Raw genomic sequence first — 24,816 nt, 5'->3', positions numbered from 1 at the left:
GGCCCCAAGCTCTGTTCACACAGTAGCCCGACCCTGCAGGAACAGTTTTAAAGCTGTTGCGCCACCTTGCAGTAGAGTCGTGCTAACATTTTGGGGTGGTACCAACAGTAATTTGAGTTATTGCTCCAGATTAGGCGGACGGCCCACAAACGCAAATTTCACAGGAACAACGCTTCTAGCACTTATTGTATGACCTTGGAAAAAGTGAAAATAGAATAAGAAAAACAGGTTCCACTCTGAAATCTGTGTATTTCTTCCCTTATATAGTAAAAAGCCATTAAGATTCTGGTTGTCCCGGGACGTGGAGGCACCACGTGAAGCTGCTAAAATTGGCGAGCACATTTACCCTTTAAACCATCTTGCTGACCCAGTGTGCGTACTTTGAAAAGTGACTGGTGCCGGGCGTTGGTGGCGCACGCCTTTAATCCCAGCACTCGGGAGGCAGAGGCAGGCGGATCTCTGTGAGTTCGAGACCAGCCTGGTCTACAGAGCTAGTTCCAGGATAGGCTCCAAAGCCGCAGAGAAACCCTGTCTCAAAAAACCAAAAAAAAAAAAAAGTGACTGGTATGAGTACATGTTAAGACTTCAAAGACAGCAACAACACACAATATGTCAAACTATTCCTAATAATTCTAACAGTGATTACATGCTACCATATTTTGGATATATTAAGTATATTATACAAATTACACTTTTCCCCCTGAGACAGGGTTTCTCTGTGTAGCTTTCAGAGCCTATCCTGGAACTCGTTCTATAGACCAGACTGGCCTCGAACTCAGAGATCCGCCTGTCTCTGCCTCCTGAGTACTAGGTGGCATGAGCCACCACCGCCTGGCACAAGTTACTTCTTTTACTCTTCAAATTCAAAGCCACTAGGATGCTGGCAACCTATTGTTTCTAACGCTGCTCTGGAAGGTCGCAATGGGGAGAACGCCCAAAGAACTGTAAGTGAAGCCAGAGAAGCCACGACAGCCAAGAGTCAAGAGGAACGATGACCTCGGAATCCACCACTTTATCGGGCCAGTCCTTAAACAGCATCGAGGAGAGAGGAGCAGAATCCAGATCAGGGCTCCTGAGCTTCAGCACTGTTGACATCTGGGACTCTATTCTTCACTGAGGCTGTGGTCAGTTGTGGTCAGTATCTCTGGCCCCTGTACCCAAGCTGACATCAGTATGCACAACCCCATCTCCCCGTCTTTTTACTTTCTGAAATAGGGTTTCACTGTGAAGACCAGACTGGCCTGGAGACCACAGATCTGCCACCTATGCTGGGGTTAAATGTGTGAACCACTACCTTGACAACCAAAATGTCTTGATTTTGAAAATGCCCAAAGAGAAGGACAGACCCAGATTCAATCCCCAGGTCCCACATGGCAGCTCACAACCTGTTACTCCCGTCTCAGGAGGGCCCACGCCTTCTTCTGGCTTCTGCACTCGTGTGGTACACAGAGATATAGCAGGCAAAACATTCATGCACATAAAAATAAATCTCAAAAAAAACAAACTGCCCTGTGAAAGGTGGGAGTGGTGTGAACTGGCTGTGGGGGAGACCCAGGTCTAGATGCAGAGGTTAACATCAGAGGTCAAGAACAGGGGCTGAGCACGTGGCTTATCCACAGTACCTGCCTAGCACGTGAAGCTTTGGTCCCCAGGCATCACCCATTTCTGAATCTGAATTATCCCTAGTAAGCTCATTTAGAATGCCTGATCCCCAGCCTCAGGCACTGTCTGGAAGGCTGGTGAGCAGGTAACTAGAGAGCCTGTGAAGGTCACACCTGCCCTCGGTTTACCCACCACTTTACCGACCACGGTGTAAGCAGTACCCTCTACCCTCTGCAGCGGACAGGCTCGTTCCTCTACCGTGCCTTCCTCGGCCTGGTGGACTGCACTCCAAAACAGTCAGAATAAACTCTCCTTTGTTTCTGTCAGGCATTTCATTTCTCTCTCTCTCTCTCTCTCTCTCTCTCTCTCTCTCTCTCACACACACACACACACACACACACAGAGTAAGTAATGCAAATGCAAATGCAAATTTAGCAGTGTATTTCAAAGGCAAAGTTTAAATCCGGTTACTGTGGCCAAAGAATTTGTTCCTGCAGTGCTAGGGATTGGATCCACGACCTTGCCTTGTTAGGGCAGTGCTCAATTGGGACCACACTCTGAACCCACATAAATGTAGTTGTTGAAATAAATGCATATTGCCGGGCGGTGGTGGCGCACGCCTTTAATCCCAGCACTTGGGAGGCAGAGGCAGGCGGATCTCTGTGAGTTCGAGACCAGCCTGGTCTACAAGAGCTAGTTCCAGGACAGGAACCAAAACCACAGAGAAACCCTGTCTCGAAAAAAAAAAAAAAAAAAACAACAACAACAAAAAAAAAGAAATAAATGCATATTGCAGCAGACTGTAACCCCATAGTAGGATCCTAAAGTCAGTTCCAGCATTAACTAAGTCAATCAATAAATGTCATTAGAACATTATACAGATATTTATTATAAACATATTAGATAAAAAGTCAATGTAAAATATAAATTTAAATAAAGTCCATTTTCTGGTTATGTTTCATTACTGTAAGTAATTAGTGAAGTGAAGAAGCTAACCTATTTTGAAAACAATAAACAAGCTTAGGAAGTTCACTGTATTGTACGTGGGCATATGGGCAGCTTCAGACCTGCATACGAGAACCACCACAGGAATAACACAACCCTCCTGGCTCAGGAGCACTGTTTCTGCCCTGCTAGGTCAGTCTCAGAGAACAGAGGGTACAGCGCTGCGTTAGGGCGGCAAACGAAAGCATCCTCCCCCAAATCAGACAGCTGTTCCAGGGAGGACACAGAAGGGTCGTGGTCTTTTAACATGTCCGGCAATTGTGAAGTCTTCTCCTGAATGCGGCGTGAACGTCTCACCGGTGTGAGAAACTTTAGCTCTTTAAATGTGGAATTTTTACCATGTTGCATCTTTTTCATACTGAAAAACAAAATTATTTCACAAATTCAAAAACGTGTTCAAGTGTTTATCTTACACTTTTTCTTGTAGTGTACTCCTATGTGGCAGCCATGTGACAGACTGTCTTATAGAAAGGGAGAGGTGATGCAGGTTCCCAGAAGTGAACAATCTGCATCATAAGGACACTTGAGTAGCTGTAAAAAAGCCCAACAGTCATTAATAATACAGTGATAAATGTAAACCCAAAAAAGTCTTCCTTTTGAAAATGCTTGGTGGGAAGGGCACAGGTTCAAATCCCAGCATCACAAGACAGGCAGCTTACAACTGTCTAGTGACTCTAGTCCCAGGGGAATGAATCCACCGCCCTCTTCTGGCTTCTGTGGGTATTACATGCATGTGGTGCAAGATACATACATATACAGGCCAAACACCCATATTCATAAAAATAAATCCTTAAAACAAATGTCTGGGGAAAGGTGAGGGTGGGACAGATGGCCTGCGGTGGAAAACCAGCGCAGGCTTTTGCAAAGTGGCATCACGTAGGAAAAAGCAAAGCCAGTAGAGTAACCAAAAGGTGAATTGTCCCAATGACCTTCTACTTCTTTGATAATTTCCTTTCTTGTTGTGTTTTGTCTGAAACAGGGTAGTCTAGGCTGGACTTCAATCCACAGCGACCTAACTGCCGCAGTCTCCCCAGTTCTGTGACTGCACACGTGAGCCACCACATCAGGGCTCTGGATCTGACCCTTGCTTGGCATTAACATTCTTTATGAAAACAAATCACACTACCTTTTAAACCTTTACCTTTGCAAGCATGGTGTAGAAGATACATTATATTTAATTAGGCAGCCTGCTTCAGTTTTTGAATCAGGGGTTGTAAAATCGTTGGTTGGATCCTTTGCTTCTTGGTCTTGACTGTTTTCACATACTTGAACGTTCCTCTGACACTCATTTTCCGCTCCTGGATCTCCTGGCTCTAGAGTGACACTTGTGTCTTCAGTTTTTACTTCCTGGCTATGTCCCTTGGTTTCATGAGCCTCCTCAGTATTTTCTCCTATAGAAAAATTTGAAGATTTAAACTTGAAATTTCAAAATAACAGAACCAAACTGCATCTCCCAGTCATGACTTTTCCTATGTAGACTGCTGCCGAGGGCTTAACAAGTATTTAATATCCTTTGTGAAATACAAATTCAAGAATGAAACCATTCCATTTCTTAAGATTATGGGTCATGCACGGCACAGTTGAAGAAGAATTAACTAGTAAATTAGATAAAACTTTATACGTGAAGTAAGAACAAAGGGTTGTTGTCACCTATAAAAAGGAATGGACTAGCTGCTTTTATGTCTACTTGACACAGGCTAGAGTCATTTGGGAAGAGGGAATTTGAGTTGAGAAAATGCCCACCCAAGACTGGTCTGTGGACAAGCCTGTGGGAATTTTCTTATTAATGACTGATGTGGTTGGGCCCATCCCATAGGGAGTGGTGCCACCCATGAGTGCTCCTGGAAAATACAAGAAAGCAGGTTAACCCTCCCAACTCTAGCGCACTTCATCTGTCCAGGTATAGCCCACTCCAGCTGGAAGAACAGACCACACCAACCGGAGGAGACTTCAGCAGCTCAGGTGGAGACCACAGCAGTCAGAAAGAGAGGCCATACTACTAATCAGAAGAACAAAGACCCACTGCTGCACCAAAGGACAGAGACTCCCTACTAGATCAGAGGTCATGCCAGCCACCAGAAATCCAGGCCACAAAGACTAGAAGACCTCCGGGCGGTGGTGGCGCACGCCTTTAATCCCAGCACTTGGGAGGCAGAGGCAGGTGGATCTCTGTGAGTTCGAGACCAGCCTGGTCTACAAGAGCTAGTTCCAGGACAGGCTCCAAAACCACAGAGAAACCCTGTCTCGAAAAACCAAAAAATAAATAAATAAATAAATTAAGAATCTGTAAAAAATAAAAGACTAGAAGACCAAAGAAAAAACAGAAAGCAAGGAGTGAAGCACCATCCAACAGAGACAAACTCAGAAATCAGATCTAGCCTTATAATCATCTCAAAACCAGATTCCTCGACTCCAGTGTAAGAATGCAATCAGCAACAGCCATGGCAGTGTGTCACTACCAGAGCCCACCTATCCCATGACAGCAAGACAGGTCCTTTTTGTGTAACAGCCCTGGCTGGCCTTGAACTCACAGAGATCCGCCAGCCTCTGCCTCCTGAGTGCTGGGATTAAAGGCGTGTGATAAGACCTGACTATTCTTAAAACACAAAAAAGGACCTTAGAAACAATTTGATGATAGAGGTCTTTGAAGAGGAAATGAAAAAGTCCCTTTAAAAATTTGAGGAAAAGACAACCAAAGAATAGGAGGAAATCAATAAATCCCTTAAAGAATACAAAAAAAAAAAAAAAAAGCAGGGAAGGAAACTATTCAAGACCTGAAAATCAAAATAGAAGCAATAAAGATCACAAACTGAGGGAATTCTAGAAGTGGAAAATCTAGGTAAGAAAATAGGAACTATCAAAAGAATATAAGAGATGATAGAATAGAAAAGGAAGGAAGGAAGGAAGGAAAAGTGATTTGCTAGTGTCCAGAAGCTGGGTCAGGGGGTCACTGGCCAGGTAGTTTGGGCAGACTACAGATGCCAGCCCAGACTGCTATTCCCAAAACTTTCAATCACCATAGATGGAGAAAATAAGATATTTCATGGCAAAGTCAAATTTAAATATATCTATCTACAAATCTAGCCCTACAGAAGGTACTAGAAGGAAAACTCCAAACCAAGGAAACACACCCAGGAAAACACAGGCAATAATCTCACACCAACAAAATCCAAATAAGGGACACACACACACACACACACACACACACACACAAAACCACCACCATCAACAACAACATAATAACAGGATCAGTGGCCATTAATATCTCTCAATATCAATGGACTCAACTGACCAATAAAAAGACACAAGCTACCAGAATGGATACAGAAACAGGATCCATCCTGCTGCACACAAGAAACACCTCAGCAACAAAGACAGGCATTACCTCAGAGGAAAGGGTTGGAAAAAGATTTTCCAATCAAACAGACCTAAGAAGCAAGTTGGTGTAGCTATGCTAATATCTAACAAAATAGACTTCAAACCAAAATTAATCAAAACAGATGGAGAAGGACATTTCATACTTATCAAAGGAAAAATCCAAGATGATGTCTCAATTTTGAACATCTACGCCCCAACGCAAGAGCACTCACATTTGTGAACTAACAGACATTATGACAACTAAATCTAAGAGTTCAGTAAGATCACTGCCTTTATTTCAAGCTTTGCTCTTGACTTATGAGTTCTGAACGTTAAATTAATGCTGTTGCTGTTTGAGTCTATATAATCAAGCTTCAAACATGTAATCCTCCAGTCTCAGCCTCCGCTCACACTGGGAATACAGGCACTGACTACTGTGCCTCGGAACAGTGTTCTGAGTAAGTTTGCTTTCCTTTCTGAATATGTGTATTAATTTCCTTTACAACTTTGAAACTTTATAAATATACAAACTTTCTAGTATACAGAACAGATCATAGAACTTAACAGGGTAACAGGTCTTTAGAGATTATCTCATCAAACAGCCTCAGTTTTAAAAAAGGAAAAAAAAGGCAGTTGTATTGGTGATTAGGTCGCAGTGTCACCAGCCCTAAAGAGATCTACCGAATTTCAAAAGTAGGTCTGTGGGAGAACATGGAGAAGACCTCACTTTAGAAAAGCTAAGTAAGATAAAAGGAAAACCAAATCAGTAGATTTTAGCAAAGTTACAATTCACGTGAAGGAAAACTTACCCAAATTAACTTTTTCTTGACTCTTCGTTGTTAGAATATCTATGATTGTTTGGCGCATCTCTTCAATAGGCTTAAATTTAAAAATGTTTTTAAAAAGAAGTAAGTTTACATGGTCAAAAATAAGGTTATATAAACAGAACATATTAGACACAGTGAAAATTTTTCCAATTTTAAAATAAACATTTGTTGTTAAGATTGAAAATGGTTATTTTTTTTTTCAACTTAATAGAGTAAGAAAAATGAACTTAAAGGACAGAATTTTATCATTAAAAGAAAAAAATCCCCAATTTGTAGGCCTTTGCTAACTAATAATGCTTGCTTGACAGAACACAGTCGATGAACAATGGCTAGTTACCGTTCTACTCAGTACCGTCTAAAAACCCTCAAAGCCAGTGGGGTCCTGCCTGTACCTGGTCTCTGAGTACCTTAAGTTGGTCAACTCAGCGTATTTCACATGTTCAAATTTAACTCTCTGCCGGGCAGCAGCAGCTCTTCCCAAGACTGTAAAAGGAAGCCCTGGCCCCTAGTCCTAGTTTCAGAACTCAGTTCTAGAATAATCAGTTCTGTTTTCAATTTCGCGCCCAGTTTTGATCCTGGTTTCCCAGTTCTGCACCAGTGCCCCCTCTGACCTCTACAATTTCTGCCTGTAGCACATCACTGTTGCCAGCGCCATGACTACGGAATGTCTCCCGGTTCATCATGGGAAATGCACAGGAGGATATTTAGTGCTAAAATACTCTGGTTCATTAAGCTTTTAGTTCAGCTTATATCTATTTTCTAAAGTCTTATAACCCCTGGTACACAAATGAAGTCTTACAAGGTTGAAATCATGCATAAAGTAATCCTTGCAGCCGGCACCGCTCCTGCTGCTGCACACTGAACCCTGTCTCCGACCTCTACCACTGACCCATATTTCCAGGTCCTCTTTTGGTCTTTAAATATTCACTACTACATATGAAATCACAATCTTATCAAGTTACACTATGATGTGCTCCAAAATAACTCTGAATTGTTACACTGTGAAACCGAAGAGCAGTAAAAATCTGACCTTACCTGAGCCCCTGCCAGAATGGCCTTCTCATAGATTGAGATAATATTTTCAATAGGACTTGTGATTGGCTCCAAACGTACAAGACATATCCAATATTTAACAAGTTTTTTGGCATCTGGAATATTACTAATCAGGTCATTCAATGTGTCTAAAATTTCTTCTTTTGGACATCCCTAAAATACCAAGAAATAAAATATGTGAGCTACAAACTATAAACCACTGATAATCTGACTATAATCAAGAGCAGTGAGCAATATAAAAAGTTGACAATATAAAAAGCGGGAGCTGGACACACAGCACAGCGGCCAAGAGCACTTGATGATGCTCCACGGGAGAACCTGAGCTGGTTCCTAGCACCCGCGTTGGGCAGCTCACAACTGACTAGAGCCTCCAGATTCAAGGGATCCAGCACTTTCTAGCCTCCGTTGGCACCTGCTTACATGTGATACACATAAACTCATTTAAGTACATAAACATTAATAATAATAAACGAATTTTTTTTAAAAATCCTGACTTATAAAATGCACAAAAATGAAGACCCTACCTTAGAAGGCTGGAGAGATGGTGCTGAGGTTGAGAGCACTGGCTGCTCTGCCGGGGACCTGGGTTCAGTTCCCAGGACCCACATGGTGGCTCACAGTTATCTGTAACTCCGGTTCCAGGGCATCTGACACCCTCTTCTAGCCTCTGCAGGCACCATGCACACACGGACATTCACTCACACAGGTAAAACAGTCATTCATACTTTAAAAAAAAATGGACTCTACCTTCTTATTAATCAGGTTCAGGCATTCCAAAATTGTTTTGTTTACTTTCTCAGTAAATACTCTCTGTTCATCTTCTTCTGCCATGGTAGTCCAAAAGGACCCAGTTGGGTTTTTGTTCTGTCCTTGTGGCTCAGACTGATGAGCTATTAAGTTAGGAGGCCTTTTTAGCCCTTTCCCTTTGCCAGTTCTCCACTCAGTCATCCGAGCTCTACGAGCAGAAGCAGGATATAAACGTTACTTTGATTTTAGTGATGGCATCCTGCTAACTGGAGTAGGTAAATATAGTTTAAATCTGGGGCTGGATGGAGAGAAGGCTCACCAGCACCTGCTGCTCTTCCAGAGAGCCGTGGTGTGATTCCCAGCACCCATGGCGGTTCACACCATTTGTAACTCTAGTTCCAAGGGCTCTGACACATTCTTCTGGTCTCTATGGGCACGAGGAACACACATGGTGCACAGACACACATGTATGCAAAACACCCATACACAAACAAAAAAAACTTTTAAGTCTACACATAGTTCTAAACTGGTGGGACATACAATGTTTGCAGAGGTGAACTCCTGAACATAACAAGATCAAATATATGTTCACAGAATCCAAGAATGGGAGCTGGGAGCTGGCTGAGAGGTTAAGAGTGCTTACTGCTCTTGCAGGGGACCCAGGTTTGGTTCCTCACACCAACAGCAGGAGGCAAACAACCACCTGGAACTCCAGTTCCAGGGGATTCAATGACCTCCCATACACATCCCTAGGAGGCCTCTCTTTTCTGGAGGGAAATGGAGGAGGAATGGGTCTGGAGGAGCGTGAAGGTGGGGAGAGGAATTGGGAGGAGTGGAGGGAGGGGAAACTGCTGTCAGGATGTAATGTGTGAGAGAATAATAATAAATAAATAAATAAACAAACAAACAAACATTCTAAAATAAAGAACTGAAGAATATATTGGTATCTCTCAGCTGTTATTAGCAATGAGCTGAGATCAAAAAGCAACCAGCAAACTACACTTAAGCACACAATTTTTTGGACTTATTACTCCATACATAAAGCTGCCTGTGTGGCAGAAAATAATCAATTAAAGAAATTCCCATACATTCAAGGAAATTAATTACAAGCCAAATTCACAAGTGGTATTCTATTGAAAACAGAGAAGACAAAGTGAATTTCATCTACTTACTTTCTGTCTTCTGTGCTTTCTCTGGGCTGAACTGACCTATGGACAGCTGCTCCTGCTACTGAGTACCTGCGCTGGTCGATAGCTTTGGACTTTTCCATCAGTCTGGTATTAGACAAATTAGTCCTGGCTACACCTTCAGATGCTATGCTTCTTGACGGTGCCTCATCTCTTTTTGTGTCCTGAGGACGGGTATCGACAACAGATACAACCCGTTCTGATTGCCGTGAGTCTTTTTCAAGAGGCCCCTTTCTGACTGTAACATTGGCAAGGGTCCTGGCGGGGCCCTGTTTCCCAGCGCCCTGGGCGTTACTGTGGAGGCTGCTTCTAACAGGTGGTCGCACAAGGGTGTTCCTCGACGGAGAGCTCACAGACTTGGTTTTTACAAACGTGGCGGCAGCACTCACACTTGAGGCTCTTATGCTGACGGCGTTTCCAGGCGCAGACTGAGCCTTTGAGGCCTTCGACATGGTAGCGGGAGGTTTTTTGGTGGCTGCTGGAGTCTCTCCTTTGACATTCGCGAGCTTTCTAAACGAGTTAATCTTAGACTGCACAACCTGACCGTGGTAATAGCCAAGCACTCGCTTTTTCAGCATGTTAGCGTCCTGTTTGGGCTTCTCTGTAGCTGCTTGCACCTTTTTATTGTCTTTAAGGTGACACGCCTGGTCTTGGACAGCTTGAATATTATCCTTCAAGTTGTGTATTTCTGAACTGGTGACTTCATCAGCTTTTAAGGGAATGCAGTTCTTTTCAACTGTGTTGTCAATATTTTCTTTATCAGCCTACAAAGGTTAAGAGAAGTTAATATTCCATAACTCGTTTCTTCATAAAGAGTGTAGGAAATGTCTGCATGCTAGACACATATCTTACCATTTCGGTTTTGAGTTTCAGAACTTTCTTCCCTTCTTGGACCGGATCTTCCACTGTCATCACTTGCTGATCTCTATTAGTTAAAAAAAATTAATCACTTCTGTACAAAGGAGATTTACTGTTAGGGAAGGGAAGGGAGATTGTATACAAGCTAAGCAAATGCTCTACCACTGAGCTACAGTCAAGGCCCCATTTTTTAAATCTTAAATAGAGGTGAGAAGTAAATTAATATTTGTGTAGTTAATGGAGTAAACAAGATGGGTTTAAAGTTTTAGCCCAACTATTTTTTAGCTATAGACTAGCATAGCATCTGACGATCCTTTAGCAAAATGATACCAACTGTGCATAAAATCAAGTTAGGAAATATTGTCAACTAGACATTCCAGTAATTCTAAAACAGATTCACAAATTCAGAGCACGCTAAAATGTGGAAAAACATATTATTTGATAGAACTGACAAAATCTGATATTTTAAAACAAATGAAACTTAATTCCTAACAACATCAGAATAAGATTATCATCCCCAAACTCTGCTTTTTTATTGGATGAAGTCCACCTATGTGGAGAGTCACCTGCTGTCCTCCAAGTCATGGATTCAAATATTAGTCACACCTAAAAGATTCTCCTCTTCTTCTGTTTTGTTTTTGTTTTTTGAGATAGGGTTTCTCTGTGCAGCCCTGACTGTCCTGGAACTCACATACAACTCACACAGAGCTAGCTCTGCCTCTCAGTGCTGGGATTAAAGGCGTGTGCTACTACGCCAGCCTTAAAAGATTCTTTTGCCGGGCGATGGTGGCGCACGCCTTTAATCCCAGCACTCGGGAGGCAGAGGCAGGCGGATCTCTGTGAGTTCGAGACCAGCCTGGTCTACAGAGCTAGTTCCAGGACAGGCTCCAAAGCCACAGAGAAACCCTGTCTCGAAAAACCAAAAAAAAAAAAAAAAAAAAAAAAAAAAAAGATTCTTTTACTGCAGCACCTAGGCTACTGTTTGACCAAATACTAGGCACTATAGTCTAAAAGATGCATGAAACTACCCACTACTGCTGCAGTGGTACCAACTTATGACCTGTACCTGGGGACAGAAGGAATTCAAGTTTGAGGCTAAGGTGTTTAGAATGCAGACCTTTGGGGCTGGAGAGATGGCTCAGCGGTTAAGGGCATCGCCTGCTCTTCCAAAGGTCCTGAGTTTAATTCCCAGCAACCACATGGTGGCTCACAACCATCTGTAATGAGGTCTGGTGCCCTCTTCTGGCCTGCAGGCATACATACAGACAGAACATTGTAAACATAGTAAATAAATAAATTAAAAAAAAAAAAGAGGCCGGGCGGTGGTGGCGCACACCTTTAATCCCAGCACTCGGGAGGCAGAGGCCAGCCTGGTCTACAAGAGCTAGTTCCAGGACAGGAACCAAAAGCTATGGAGAAACCCTGTCTCGAAAAAAATCAAAAAAAAAAAAAAAAAAAAAAAAGAATGCAGACCTTCAAAACCAAACACTGACTTTTACAGCACAGCATAGCTCCTACGTCAGTATCTCTGTGCATATACATACACTTAGTTTTCTCTTGGACCAGTGAGATGGCCCAGCAGATGCAGCTGTTTGTCTCCAAGCCCAACTACCTCAATTTGATTTAGAGGCACACACGCCTGAAGATTACTGTGACCAGCATGTGTACTTTATCTTGCATGCACCTGCACAGGTGGATGAGCAAGTGAATATACACACAGAAAAAAAAATTAAGGATGGAAGGGGAGAAGGGAGGAACGAAAGGGAGTAGGAGTATATAGACCAATAAAAACAAAAAAATAAAAAGGAACTTAATTGTTCCCCTTTAAGAGTTTGAACACACAGAGAAAATGATGATCCAGTGCATCACCCACATAAAGTAGCCACAGGCACAAACTGAGATGTCTGAAGTCTTGATACCAAAAGAGAAGGTTAAATGCCATAGTGCCTTTCCTTTTGTGGTGCTTTTGGTGGCAAGCATTCTACTACTGAAATACACTTCCATTCCTCTTAATGCTTTTAAATACCACACGTTGAAATGGTATCTGGAATCTTAATTGAATTAGGTGCTATTAAAATTCATTTTTTTTTAAAGTTAAATATGGTTAGTAGGAAAGTTAAAAATTAGAAACGTGGTACATGTTAGGTTCTTAGTGGACAACTCTAATGTAATTCTCCAGAACTGAATTAAACTTGACCTCACCTGGATATCTGATTTTCTTGTTTGTATGGAAGCATTGTTTTTCGTATTAACAGATATTCCTTGAGTTTTTGTTTTCTTTGTTCTAAAGAGGAAGGAGTAACAAAGTCAACTTTAGTTAAAACATCAAATATGGTTGAGTAAAAGGTTATTTTACTTGGAAAATTGAGACAGTATTGTTTGTACTGATGGGAAAGTAATTCAGATGAACAGAACAGATGTTATAAAGGAGGCCCTAATGCACTGGCTTAGGAGACATTAAATCACACAAAGCAGAATTTAGTGAAGCCAGCACTGCCCCCACAAACACCCCACAGGTAAGTGAGGCTAACCAGTCAGGTAAGAGGTAAGATTTAAGCTGCCAGGATGGACTGACCAGCCTTTTGGCTCTAGTCCCATAACAAAGGACAGTCCTCTAACAGCTGCTCAAGGTGGGCACAGTAGGGTCACAACCACTAAGTCCCCTGTGCTCTTATCAGTAAAAACATAGCTCTGCCAGGTGGGCAGGATGACCCTAGCTAACAGCTATTTGAAAGGAACAACACTGATGTAGTTAAGAAATACTTCTGGCCATATCTTTGCTGTGTCAGAAATATTCCCATCTGCCTGAGTGACCAGACTTGCAGGCTCCTGTCTGTTTAAACTGTTCAGAGTGTAACCTGGAGCCAGGACCTGAAGCAGACTGAAGGATGACGGCATATGTAAAATGCACGAGCCTAAAGTGCAGATAAGCCAGCGGTCCTCAACCTGTGGGTCATGATCCCTTTGGGGAGTCCAATGATTCTTTCACGGGGGTCACCTAAGACTGTCAGAAAATACAGACATTTATATTATGATTAATAACAGTAGTAAAATTACAGTTATGAAGCAGGAATGAAAATAATTTTATGGCTGGGGTCACCACAATATGAATAACTGTATTAAGGGTCACAGCATTAGGAAGGTTGACAATCACTGATATAAGCAACTGAAATTTTCTCTTCAAGGCCGGTTCTTTTTTGGGTGTTAGCCAAAAGCCAGACAAGTGCTATCAAAGAGCTTTTCCTTCATCGTTCTCTAGTGTGCAGAGTGATTCCTCACAAGGAAGGCTTGTTATCTCTCTAACAAATATGGAGGTCCCCAGGGACATGGCCTCCTTCACCAGCCCCTTGTGCTGCTGGAAAGGCTGCTCAAATGGCTGGGGGAGTCCTGGAAGAGGAGGAGTGCTCCTCAACATATGTCTAGCACTTCCTTTGAAGGGCGCTCCAGACTCTCCAGTCTGCTGCTCACTGGTCCACACTCAGTCTACAGGACTCCTGCAGGACAAGGACGGTTGCCACCACTGGCATCCGGTCTCAAACAGGCCCCACACTGTGGGGTAAGGAGGGCACAGAACAAGTTTTCTAGTAAAGCTGACAGACAGGTTTTCCATTAAGAAAAAACAATGGAGGGAGCTAGGCCGTGATACGAGCCTTTAATACCAGGGCTAGGAGGCAGAGGCAGGCGGGTTTCTAAATTCAAGGCCAGCCTAGTCTACAATTCCAGGACAGGCTCCAAAGCTACCTGGAGAAACCCTGTCTGAAAAAACAAACAAAAACAAAGAGGGACTGTTGTAACCTTGGCATGAACACAGGAGCCTCACGTTCATTTTTTGTCCTGCTTTGACTTGGAAAAAAAACAAAAGACTTGGGCTCCTTCCATATGCAGAAGGAGTTTGTAATCCTATTCAGAACAAGCAAATGGTTCTGGCTTCTCTAGTAGGTCATGAGTGGGCCATACAGTTTCCACTGAGTGGGCTCCCTGCATGAGTCCCCTCACTTTCCTGCCACCAGGGAGACCAGGGCCCACGTCAGAGTGGTCACCAGGGTGCACAGCTAGTTTCTCTGGGCCAAAAAAACTCTAAGTTGTGCCTCTCCGAGGGACCTGAAGACAAGGTATGCTGAGTCCACACGCTTGGTCTTCCCGGAGTCTTTCTGTTCTGGGGTTCCCTTGCCTTACACTGTGGAAGAAGTCACTGTGCGCTTGAGAATAGGTAAAAGGTAAACTATTTCCAACAGGGGCTCCTATTGTTATCTCACAGTATAAAGACGCCTATAATAAAAACAGCTAATGGAAAACTATACAAGGGAAGGCTAGAGACCCACTGTCTAAAATCTTCCAGCAGTAACTTCAGCAGCACAGATTTAACAGGGCTCCCACAGCTAAATTGTTAGATGATATAAACATGAATTTAAAAATCCACATGCTAATAAGTCAGGTCTCCCAGCATCCTTCAGTCTCTACCTGTTACAGGGTATGGCTGGCATACCCTGACCTCTCCAGTTCAGGGGCTAGGCTACTCTTCCCTATATAATCCAGATATTATGGCTACCCTTTCTAATACCTCTGGCCTCCTGGCTGCTGCCCCAGCTCCCTTCTCTCCCTTCTCCCTCCTCCCCCCAGTTCAGGCTGTCCATATCCACTCTGTACTCCCCCAACATCTCGCTTTCTGACTATGCTCTTTCCCACGTGCCTACAATCAGCTTCCTCCTCCACCTCACCTAGGAGCAGTCAGCGAGTCCTTTCCTTTCCTTTTTATTTATTTTTTTTAAATATTTATTTATTATGCATACAATATTCTGTCTGTGTGTATGTCTGCAGGCCAGAAGAGGGCACCAGACCTCATTACAGATGGTTGTGAGCCACCATGTGGTTGCTGGGAATTGAACTCAGGACCTTTGGAAGAGCAGGCAATGCTCTTAACCCTGAGCCATCTCTCCAGCCCTTTATTTCTTTTTTCATTCACTTTGCCTGGACACTTACAGGGCCTAATGGTGCAACAGATTGTTCACAGGTGTATTAATTTAGTGCATTACCCTACGTGTGTAATTTGGATTCAACTTCTTTATTAAGATGATGTTGCCAGGCGGTGGTGGTTCACGCCTTTAATCCCAGCACTCGGGAGGCAGAGGCAGGCGGATCTCTGTGAGTTCGAGGCCAGTCTGGTCTACAGAGCTAGTTCCAGGACAGGCTCCAAAGCTACAGAGAAACCATCTCGAAAAGCCAAAAAAAAAAAAAAAAAAAAAAAAAGATGTTGCAAGTGTTGTAGCTAAACAACTGCCATCTTCAGACAGAACTCCAGCTGTGCTCACTTATAATCACACAGCAGGACTCGTTAGATGTTAGCTAATATCTGCTCCAGGAGAAAAGTCACTGCACCCTAACCTGGGTGAGGCATTCCTCCTAGCTAGCTGTAGGCAATCAGGCCCTGATGTCATAAGGCCTCAAGGTTTCTGGAGATAGGGTATGGAGAATGGGAAAAACTAAGGGGAGGAGGGGCACAACACCCCCTTTAGGGAAAACTTCTTACTGCAAATGACAAATTTGCTACGGTTACATCTCACGGTATTTAATTTTTTTGCTTTTTGGTTTTTGAGATGGGGTTTTTCTGTGTAGTCCTGGCTGTCCTGGAACTTTCTGAACTCAGAGATCAGCCCGCCTCTGCCTCCCCAAGAACTGGAATTAAAATGAGCCACCATGCTCAGCTTAGTATTCAAATTTTAAAACTGAGCCGGGCGGTGGTGGCGCACGCCTTTAATCCCAGCACTCGGGAGGCAGAGGCAGGCGGATCTCTGTGAGTTCGAGACCAGCCTGGTCTACAAGAGCTAGTTCCAGGACAAGCTCCAAAACCACAGAGAAACCCTGTCTCGAAAAACCAAAAAAACAAACAAACATATTTTAAAACTGTCCAGTCAAGGTGATTTAAAAATAATGCTTAAGATATATTTCCAGGACAAAAAAAAAAAGGGTTGCTAAAACTCTATCCACAACTTGTTTGTCCTTGTTTACACAGAATGTTCTCTCATTCATGGTTACTGCTATCTCTAGTTCTGGATGAGATTGAACTTTCTCAGGATCAGTGAGGTTGTAAAACAAAAAAGTTAAGATATAAATTTGAAGTTATATCTCTAACAAGGGTTAAATTCTTTTAGGTAGGCTAAATAGATAAATAAAGACAGGAACACAACCATAAAAGCTTGAAGCCAAGCCAGAGAGTTTGAACATGTCAAACAGGCCTTATGGACTAACAGCTAAAAGGATCTAATGTTCCTCTGCACACAATGGTCTATGCATGTTGACAACAGCTGACTTAAAGGTATCTTGTCGCTTGTCACCTTGCGTCTTAACGTTTTTAAGGTTTAACTGTCTGGAGAAACTGAGTCATGCAGAGCTGTGGTAAGAATTAACTGTACACCTTTTATTCTTGGTCTCCTGATGGCAACCAATCTTCCTGGTCTCTGCTACAGTTACACTCTTATGATAAAATGAGCGACTGAATATAAAAGCTCGGTAAAATTGACTTAGGCTATAATTGTATTTTTGTGACTACATGAGCTACTGAATATAAAAGATCTGTTAAATTGACCTAGATTTATTTACATCTACACTATCCAGAATAAAGAGGTTCCCACTTTCTCCATGAACTGTATTTAGTGTATAAAGTATATATTGGAATGAAAATCGCTTCAATTAAAAAAAATGTCATTTTTAAGCCTCGGAAATTTTACCAGGGATAAACTACCTTAGTTTATAAAATCCTAATGTTGTTGAGAGTTGCTAATTCATTGTAAACTGCTAAAACAAAGGTAATTTTGGGCATAAAAATTAGTGATTGAGCCGGGCGGAGGTGGCCCATGCTTTTAATCCCAGCACTCGGGAGGCAGAGGCAGGCGGATCTCTGTGAGTTCAAGGCCAGCCTGGTCTACAAGAGCTAATGCCAGGTCAGGCTCCAAAAGCTACAGAGAAACCCTGTCTTGAAAAACCAAAAATTAGTGACCAATCACCTTACAAGTGATTAAATGGCTGGGTGGGAGGTGCACACCTTTGGTCCCTGCACTGCAGAGGCAGAGAGACAGGTAGAGGTCTGTGGTTCTAGGCCAGCATGGTCTGCAGAGTGAGTTCAAGGACAGCCAGGGCTATGTAGGGACACCCTGTCTCAAAATAAAATAAAAGGTAAAAAAGTAACAAATGTTCTTCATGCGCCCAGAATTGTGTTTGTAGTCACACTAAGTACAAATGTTAATTCATTTATAGACCTAAGATGAGCTGGGGAGACCAATTTACATCTCCCAGTACAATCTTCTGTGTGTGCTGTCAAAGGCAATCCCTAAAGTAGGTCACTCAAAACAAGTTTAAAAGCGAACTTAAAATTTGTTTAATTTAAAGTACTCCTCAAAATCAGGTACATTTAAAAAACCAACTGATTATGGAGAATTAAATGCCTGAGTGAAATGGGTCAGGTCGTGGTGACCACCAACCGTAAAATTATCTCATTGCTGCTTCATAATTAACCTTGCCACTCTTATGAATCGTAATGTAAATATCTGATATGTAGGATATCTGATATGTAACCCCAAAGGGGTCACGACCCACAGGTTGGGAGTTGCTGGTTTAGGCCTTTGGACCTGGAACTCTGAACTCCTGGAGTCAGTTTCCTGCCTCTCGTGTAGAGACTGTAATGGAACCACCTCCGTTATAGACAGCTACTTTCTCAGGGTGAAAACAGACCCTATGACACAGAATTTTAAACTGGAGCTTTATAAAAGAATTTTAATAGTTCCATCTGGGGGCTGGAGAGATGGCTCAGCGGTTAAGAGCACTTACTGCTCTTCCAAAGGTCCTGAGTTCAATTCCCAGCAACCACATGGTGGCTCACAACCATCTGTAATGAGGTCTGGTGCCCTCTTCTGGCCTGCAGGCATACATGCAGACAGAATATTGTATACATAATCAAGTAAATAAATGTTTAAAAAAAATAGTTCCATCTGGGGAATGACGATCCAATTTATTCAGAAAAGAATAACACTGGTATACTTAAATAAATCTGGCAATTATCTTTGCTGTGTCAATCTCCTGCCTCCCCAAGTGTACAGATGTACAGTCTCCTGTCTCTGGTTACACTGTTCAAAGTGTAACCTGGCGCTGGGACGCAAAAGTGATGGAAGGATGACAGCGTGTGTAAAATGCGCTAGTCTAAAGTAATTTCTATATACTATTAAATCTTCTAGTCAAGGCTGGCTCTTCCTTGGGCACTAGCCAGAATAAAACAAATGCCACTATAGAGCACCTTAACTAGTCATAAGTGTCCCTGGGAAAATAAATTATTTTTATATAACAGGAAATTTCTCAACTTAGAGAAATGATCCCATTCATCAGAAATTACCATAAAAGGTGCTGTCACAGGGTTACTATTGTTGTGATTAAACACTGAAAAGCAACTTGGGGAAGAAAGAATTCGTTTTATTAACAATTCCATAGAACAATTCATCCTCAAAAGCAGTTACGGGCAGGAATTTGGAGGCCAAGGAGTAAAGTTGCTTACTGGCTTGCTTAGCCAGGATTTTTACAGCGCCCAAGACAGCCCAGGGGTAGCTCCGCCCACAATGGGCTGGGCCCTCCCCCTCACAGCCCTCCCCCTCAATCACTTAAGAAAGAAGCAATTAAGAAGATACCCCGGGCGGTGGTTGCGCACGCTTTTAATCTCCATAAGTTAGTGACCGGCCTGCCCTACCTACGGAGCAGTTCCAGGGCAGGCTCCAAAGAACAGGCTACACAGGGAAATCCTATCTCAGACTCCGCCCTCCCCTCAAAAAAAAAAAAAAAGAGAGACGGATAGATTTAAGGGGGGGGCGGGACTGGAGAGATGGTTCAGCGGTTAAGTTGCTCTTCCAGAGGACCCGGGTTCAATTCCCAGCACCCACGTGCCAGCTCACACTGTCACACTGTAATTCCTGTTCCAGGGGATCCGACACCCTCACACAAGACATACATGCCGGCTAAAATCTAATCAATCAATTAAGAAAGAAGAGAGAGAGAAAATGTAATACAGACCTGCCTACAGCCTGATTTTATGGACGCATTTCTCAATGTAGGTTCTCTCCTCTCTCTGAGGATTCTAGTTTGTGTCTAGCATAGAGAAACCTAGCCAGCCTGACGTTCACAACTGCCCTGAGTAAGAACACATTCTCTGCAGTCCAGAAGTACCAGACAGATGGACAGACACTGCCGACAGACAGATAACCGCGTTTCCCAGGGAACACCACTTCAACACACGGTTTCAGAAAGCCAGTCTACAAGAAACAACTGCAGAGATGAGGTACCAGTCTCCAAGTTTCTGACCAACTTACAGAGCTAAGTTGGGTGAGGAAACACTTTCCGTGTTACTGCCGCAGACCCATTCAACTCCAGTTTTCCAAAAGGTCCAGGACGTCCCCAACAGCCCCAGCCTCGCCTCGGCGCTCAGAGCAAGAGAACCGGCGCGCAGGCGCAGTCGGGGTCCATGCGGCTCCGCCCCCCCACCCCGGACCACCGCGCTAAAACCGCTGCCCCGGGCGGCTAGCACCGAGACGCGGGGTAGGCTCTCCGGAGGACGTGAGGCGCCGCCACTCACCTCTGAAGGCCGGCTGGTCTCTCTTGGTCGGGGGCAGCTGCAGGTCCCGGGGCACCGGCAAGGTGTTCCTCCCAGATCGGCCTGGGAAGCGTTTCCTGGACTCTGCCATCTCTTAAAGTGCGCGCCTCGGCGCCGGCGTGGATTGAACGGACCAATGAGCGAGGAGGGGCGGGGCCTGGACGAGGGGCGGAGCCGTCCCGGAGTCTGTAAGGTTGGCAGCCTGGTGAGAGTTTTCAAAAAATCAAACGTTGCTCTTTCCAGCTGGATGGACGACGGAGGCGGAGCGGGCTCGTTGAATCCTCAGGATCTAACAAGACTAGGGTGGACAAGTCAGGACTAGTCTTCAGACACAGCCAGACGGCTGCTGGTGCTCTCACCGAGGACGCAGCTGGAAAGTTCCCTGAGGAGTATATATTCACAAATGCTCTCTCGAACTACATAACTCAAGTGGGTTGTGACTACATCTCTCAGGCGGGATGAGCTCAGATGTTGGGTGTTCATGTTTGCACAGCTTGCAGACAAAATCTTAAATTGAGATATACCTTTGAGCTGTTACTATTTAATTGAAAGTCTTGCAATGTACTGGCCTAGAACGCTGAATCTTCCCTGGCTTCCTGAGTGATAAGACTACATATGAGTGTGAACAGGAGAAAAGAAAAAAAAAAAAAAAAGGCCGTAACTCTCTGTTCCTCCGAGGCAGTATATAATCTCCTGTGAAGAACTAACGCTTGTTGGACAGTTTTCTCTATATTTGTTTATTTAGGTGTCTTGCTATAATCTTTCACTCCCGTCGTGTAAACATGTCACCTATATAAAACCCAGACAGTCGGGCAATGGCGGTTCACATCTGTAAGCCCAACCCTCAGGAAGATGACGTGTGTGAAATATCTTCTCAGAAAGAGACTACATCTTCAAAACGGGAACTTTTTATTGTGGAGAGGTTGGAATGATGGGGGTCCAGGGCCCAGCTACAGTTGATCGTGGGCTATCTTTAGCTTACTAAATAGCTATCTCTTGCCAGCTCCCCCCAGACGTTAGGACGACTGACGCCATGTTAGAGGCCTTGTTTTATTTGAGGGAGAATGCTATCTTCTTATTACTCGGGCCAGAGGGTCTCTCCAGCTAGCTCTCAGCTGTGGTCATCTTTTCTCCTGTTTTCTCCCATTTCCCCCCCTCAGATACTTTGTTAGTGTGTTTATTTTTTATTTGTTTGTTTGTTGTTGTTTTTTAAGACAGGATTTCTCTGTAGCTTTGAAGCCTGTCCTGGAACTAGCTTTGTAGACCAGGCTGACCTCGCAGAAATTCATCTGCCTCTGCCCCTCAAGTGCTGGGATTAAAGGCGTGTGCCACCACTGCCCAGCTATTTAGTTATTTATTCAGTGCTAGGGACGGAACTCAGAGACTTTTTCAAGTGCGCTGCCATTGAGCGACAGCCCTGGTGCTTCTGTAGCTTTCCTTTCCTTTGGAAATATCCTGTTTGAGTGCAGCTTTACCAACTTTGGGAGAAGCAAGAGGTGAGCAGCTCTTGCTTTTAAAGACACCACTGCTGTTTACACGCTCACCACAATATGGCTGCTATTTATTTACACGCTCACCACAATATGGCTGATTGCTCAAGTTCCATTGGTCCGATAGCTAGTCTTGGTTGTCAACTTGACTATGTCTGGATTGTCAACTTGACTATGACTTGGTTGTCAACTTGACTATGTCTGGAATCAGCCAAACCCTAAGCAGCTGGGCATGTAAGAAGGATTACTCCACAGCACTGTGAAACTCACCTTAATAGCTTTTTTAAAAAGTGTCTGTGGTTAAAACAAACCCAGAATAAAAGAAAAACCATGGAGATTTCAATACACCAAGATAGTAAGAAAGCCTTGAGACTGCTGTTTCCCAACATGGCAGTTTTCTCCCTAATTTTCAGATATGCCCACTCCAAGAACAGAGTTTCTTTTTTCTTTTCTTTTTTGAGATTTTTCTTCTACTTTTTTTTAAATATTTATTTATTATGTATACAATATTCTGTCTGTGTATATGTCTGCAGGCCAGAAGAGGGCACCAGACCTCATTACAGATGGTTGTGAGCCACCATGTGGTTGCTGGGGATTGAACTCAGGACCTTTGGAAGAGCAGGCAATGCTCTTAACCTCTGAACCATCTCTCCAGCCCTCTTTTTTGAGATTTTAACAAGACCACATCATTCTCCGTTCCCTTTACTCCTTCCAAACTCTCCCATCCACCCCTCCTTGCTCTCATTCCGACATGCCAAAGTGGATGGGGGAAAGCTCATGAGGGCTCAACCCTACACAAAGAGCAGCTTGTTTTTAAAAACACACACACACACACACACACAGAGCCATTCCACAGTGTTGGGAGGCAAGACAGATTCTTTTCTAAAAGGCCAAAGAAGACTTCTTTCAGAACAGGTCACCATCAACACAGCTGGCTATAAACTGTACACATATGATGTGGTTGATTAGCTTCTCCTGTGGGTGTGTGAAACAGGTACTTGTGGGAGGGCAGGGTGGGTCGTTCCTAAGGACAGAAGGAGGACAGCTGGGAAAGAAAGGCCAGAGAGAGAGAGCCACAGAGATGACATGGCAGAGACCTGGCAAGGTTGGTACTCAAAGGGATCTCACTAAATTCAGAAAGTAGGCGGCTCTGGCACAAACGTTCAGTGAAGAAAAACTACAGAAACTAAATGACAGCTACAGTATGCACTCAGAACAACAACTGTTGTTCTAAAGATTAACACGAGATGTAAAGGACCTAGAGAAGGCAAGACAACTGTGAAATAGTCCCAAGCGGAGCAGGGACAGGATGTTGTCAAGAGTTATAAGACCGCGATGATTGAGACGGTGTGACACAAAGACAAACAAGGGAGCACAACAATTTCAGAACTATAACCAGGCTAGCTGACCGATTGATGTTTACAGTTTCCAAAAACAACCGTTCAATAAACAGTCATGGTAATTGAATTTCAACATTTGCAAACTGCAAACTTTGATCTTTACCTCAACTTTACATTAGACAAGGACTGACAGTCTCAAGATGAAACATACACCTAGCATAAGAAAGAAAACTATAAAACAGAAGAAAATATAGAAAAGTGCTGTTTGGCAAAAATTTCTTTTTTAAAAAATATTTTTTTATTTGCATGGGTACTTTACCTGCAAGTATATCTGTTGCATCAAATGCATGTTTGGTGCCCTCAAAGGCCAGAAGGAGGCTTTGAATCCCCTGGAAATGGGGTTACAGACAGTTGTGAGTGCTGTGTGGGTGCTAGGAATTGAACCTGGGTTCTTTGGAAGAGCAGTCAGTGATTTTAGCTGCTGCCCAACTCAAAATACTTAAGTAGAAACTTAACAACCATAGAAGGGTTAAAAAAGGAGAGATCCTTCTCTTCCTTCCCTTCTCTCCCCTCCCCTCCCCTTGCTTTCCCTCCCCTCCCCTCCTTTCCCCTCCCCTCTCTTCCCTTCCCTTCCCTTCCTTTCCTCCTTCCTTCCTTCCTTCCTTCCTTGTTCCTGTGTGGTATTTTGTTGTTGCTGCTGCTTGTTTGTTTTTAGGGTCTTACTACGGAGCCCAGGCTTACCTGGAGCACTCCTCTTTCCTCTGTTCCCCAAGTGTTAGGATTACAGGTGTGTACTGCCGAGCCTGGTTTGAAGAAAAAAAAAACTATGTAAAAGAAAAAAAGGAAGGAAGGGGGAGAGAGAGACAGAGAGACAGAGAGTTAGTTTACATTGGACAGAATAATTAAAACCTTTTGCTCTACCTGGGTAACAGGCATGGATCTCAGCACAGACCTTCAGGTAGGCAAAACGCCCGCACTCACTGAAGGTTAAAGACCTAAAAGTCTCAGGTGGGCGGAGAAACTCCAGGCAGGAAAGTTGACCTGAAGCACCAGTGGGCTGTCAGGATGCAGGAAGCCTAGGATAAGATCAGCAATCACTGAGACTGCAGGGGAACTGACTTGCAGATGGACTCTTGCATCCCGGAAGTTCCCCTTTTCAGCCCCATAAAACGCCAACCCCCAACCCCACCCCGCACTACGTGTCCGGTCTCCAATCTCTAGGAGGGACTGGTGTCCTTCTTTGTCCTCATTAAACGACAATCTGCGTGGGGTTGGTTTATGTTTTATTTTCAATGTCACCTTCATTAATATAGATCTAATGCCCTTTTTTTTTTAAAAAAAAGGGGGGGTGGTTAAACAGGTAAAGGTGCCTGCTGCCAAGCCTCATAACCTGAAGTCTAATCCCCAAGATCTGCGGTGGTAGGAGAGAACCAGCTCTCATTGGGTGTCTTCTGTCTCCTATAGGCGAGCCCTTGCATGTGCCCCGCCCACACAGACACTCATAAAATAAATACAATCTTATAAAAATTAGTCTAAAACAAAACCCTGAGCGAGGAGCAGAGGGTACCATCCGATATACTGATTACAGGTGTATTAAAAACAATCCCTGCTGTCAACAGTTATTTGAAAACCAACAATAACAAAAATATCATTATTTACAACCTTTGACAAGCCTATCAACAGGCTGGGCAGGGCCAGGGAAACAAACGAGCGCATGAGCGGCCG

The 24,816-nt window shown here is 43.6% G+C and overlaps 1 protein-coding gene across 3 annotated transcripts; it reads right to left on the bottom strand.

Moving 5' to 3' along the window:
• Positions 1 to 2,394: 2,394 nt before the first annotated feature.
• Ckap2 (cytoskeleton associated protein 2) lies at positions 2,395 to 23,881 on the bottom strand. Of its 3 annotated transcripts, XM_041673829.1 has the most exons (10): positions 23,833 to 23,881; positions 20,244 to 20,463; positions 12,839 to 12,920; positions 10,631 to 10,703; positions 9,764 to 10,542; positions 8,592 to 8,799; positions 7,827 to 7,997; positions 6,774 to 6,843; positions 3,749 to 3,998; positions 2,395 to 2,965 (listed from the first exon to the last, which is right to left on the bottom strand). In XM_041673829.1, exons 2-10 carry the CDS (start codon positions 20,350 to 20,352, stop codon positions 2,713 to 2,715), a joined length of 1,995 nt encoding a protein of 664 aa, XP_041529763.1. In that variant the 5' UTR covers positions 20,353 to 20,463; positions 23,833 to 23,881; the 3' UTR covers positions 2,395 to 2,712. The 3 variants fall into 3 exon arrangements, with proteins under 3 accessions (XP_041529763.1, XP_041529765.1, XP_041529764.1); XM_041673830.1 differs by lacking the exons at positions 20,244 to 20,463; positions 23,833 to 23,881 and adding an exon at positions 20,010 to 20,098 and having other exon boundaries at positions 2,397 to 2,965; XM_041673831.1 differs by lacking the exons at positions 12,839 to 12,920; positions 20,244 to 20,463; positions 23,833 to 23,881 and adding an exon at positions 20,010 to 20,111 and having other exon boundaries at positions 2,396 to 2,965.
• Between the last annotated feature and the right edge of the window lie 935 nt (positions 23,882 to 24,816).

The sequence above is a fragment of the Microtus oregoni genome, unplaced genomic scaffold (assembly GCF_018167655.1).
Source record: "Microtus oregoni isolate MIOR12 unplaced genomic scaffold, Mior012 000024F_ref0000369, whole genome shotgun sequence".
In the NCBI taxonomy this organism is placed as follows: Eukaryota; Metazoa; Chordata; class Mammalia; order Rodentia; family Cricetidae; genus Microtus; species Microtus oregoni.
Note: the sequence above shows the minus strand (reverse complement) of the source record. Positions and strands in the feature narration are given on the sequence as shown.

Excerpts from the sequence above, each read along its gene's own strand:
- Ckap2 (XM_041673829.1), bottom strand. The coding sequence starts at position 20,352 with ATGGCAGAGTCCAGGAAACGCTTCCCAGGCCGATCTGGGAGGAACACC. Across the intron at positions 10,704-12,838 it reads CAAGAAAATCAGATATCCAG|AGATCAGCAAGTGATGACAG; the intron begins GTGAGGTCAAGT and ends TTTAACTAATAG. Across the intron at positions 6,844-7,826 it reads CCATTCTGGCAGGGGCTCAG|CCTATTGAAGAGATGCGCCA; the intron begins GTAAGGTCAGAT and ends TTTAAATTTAAG.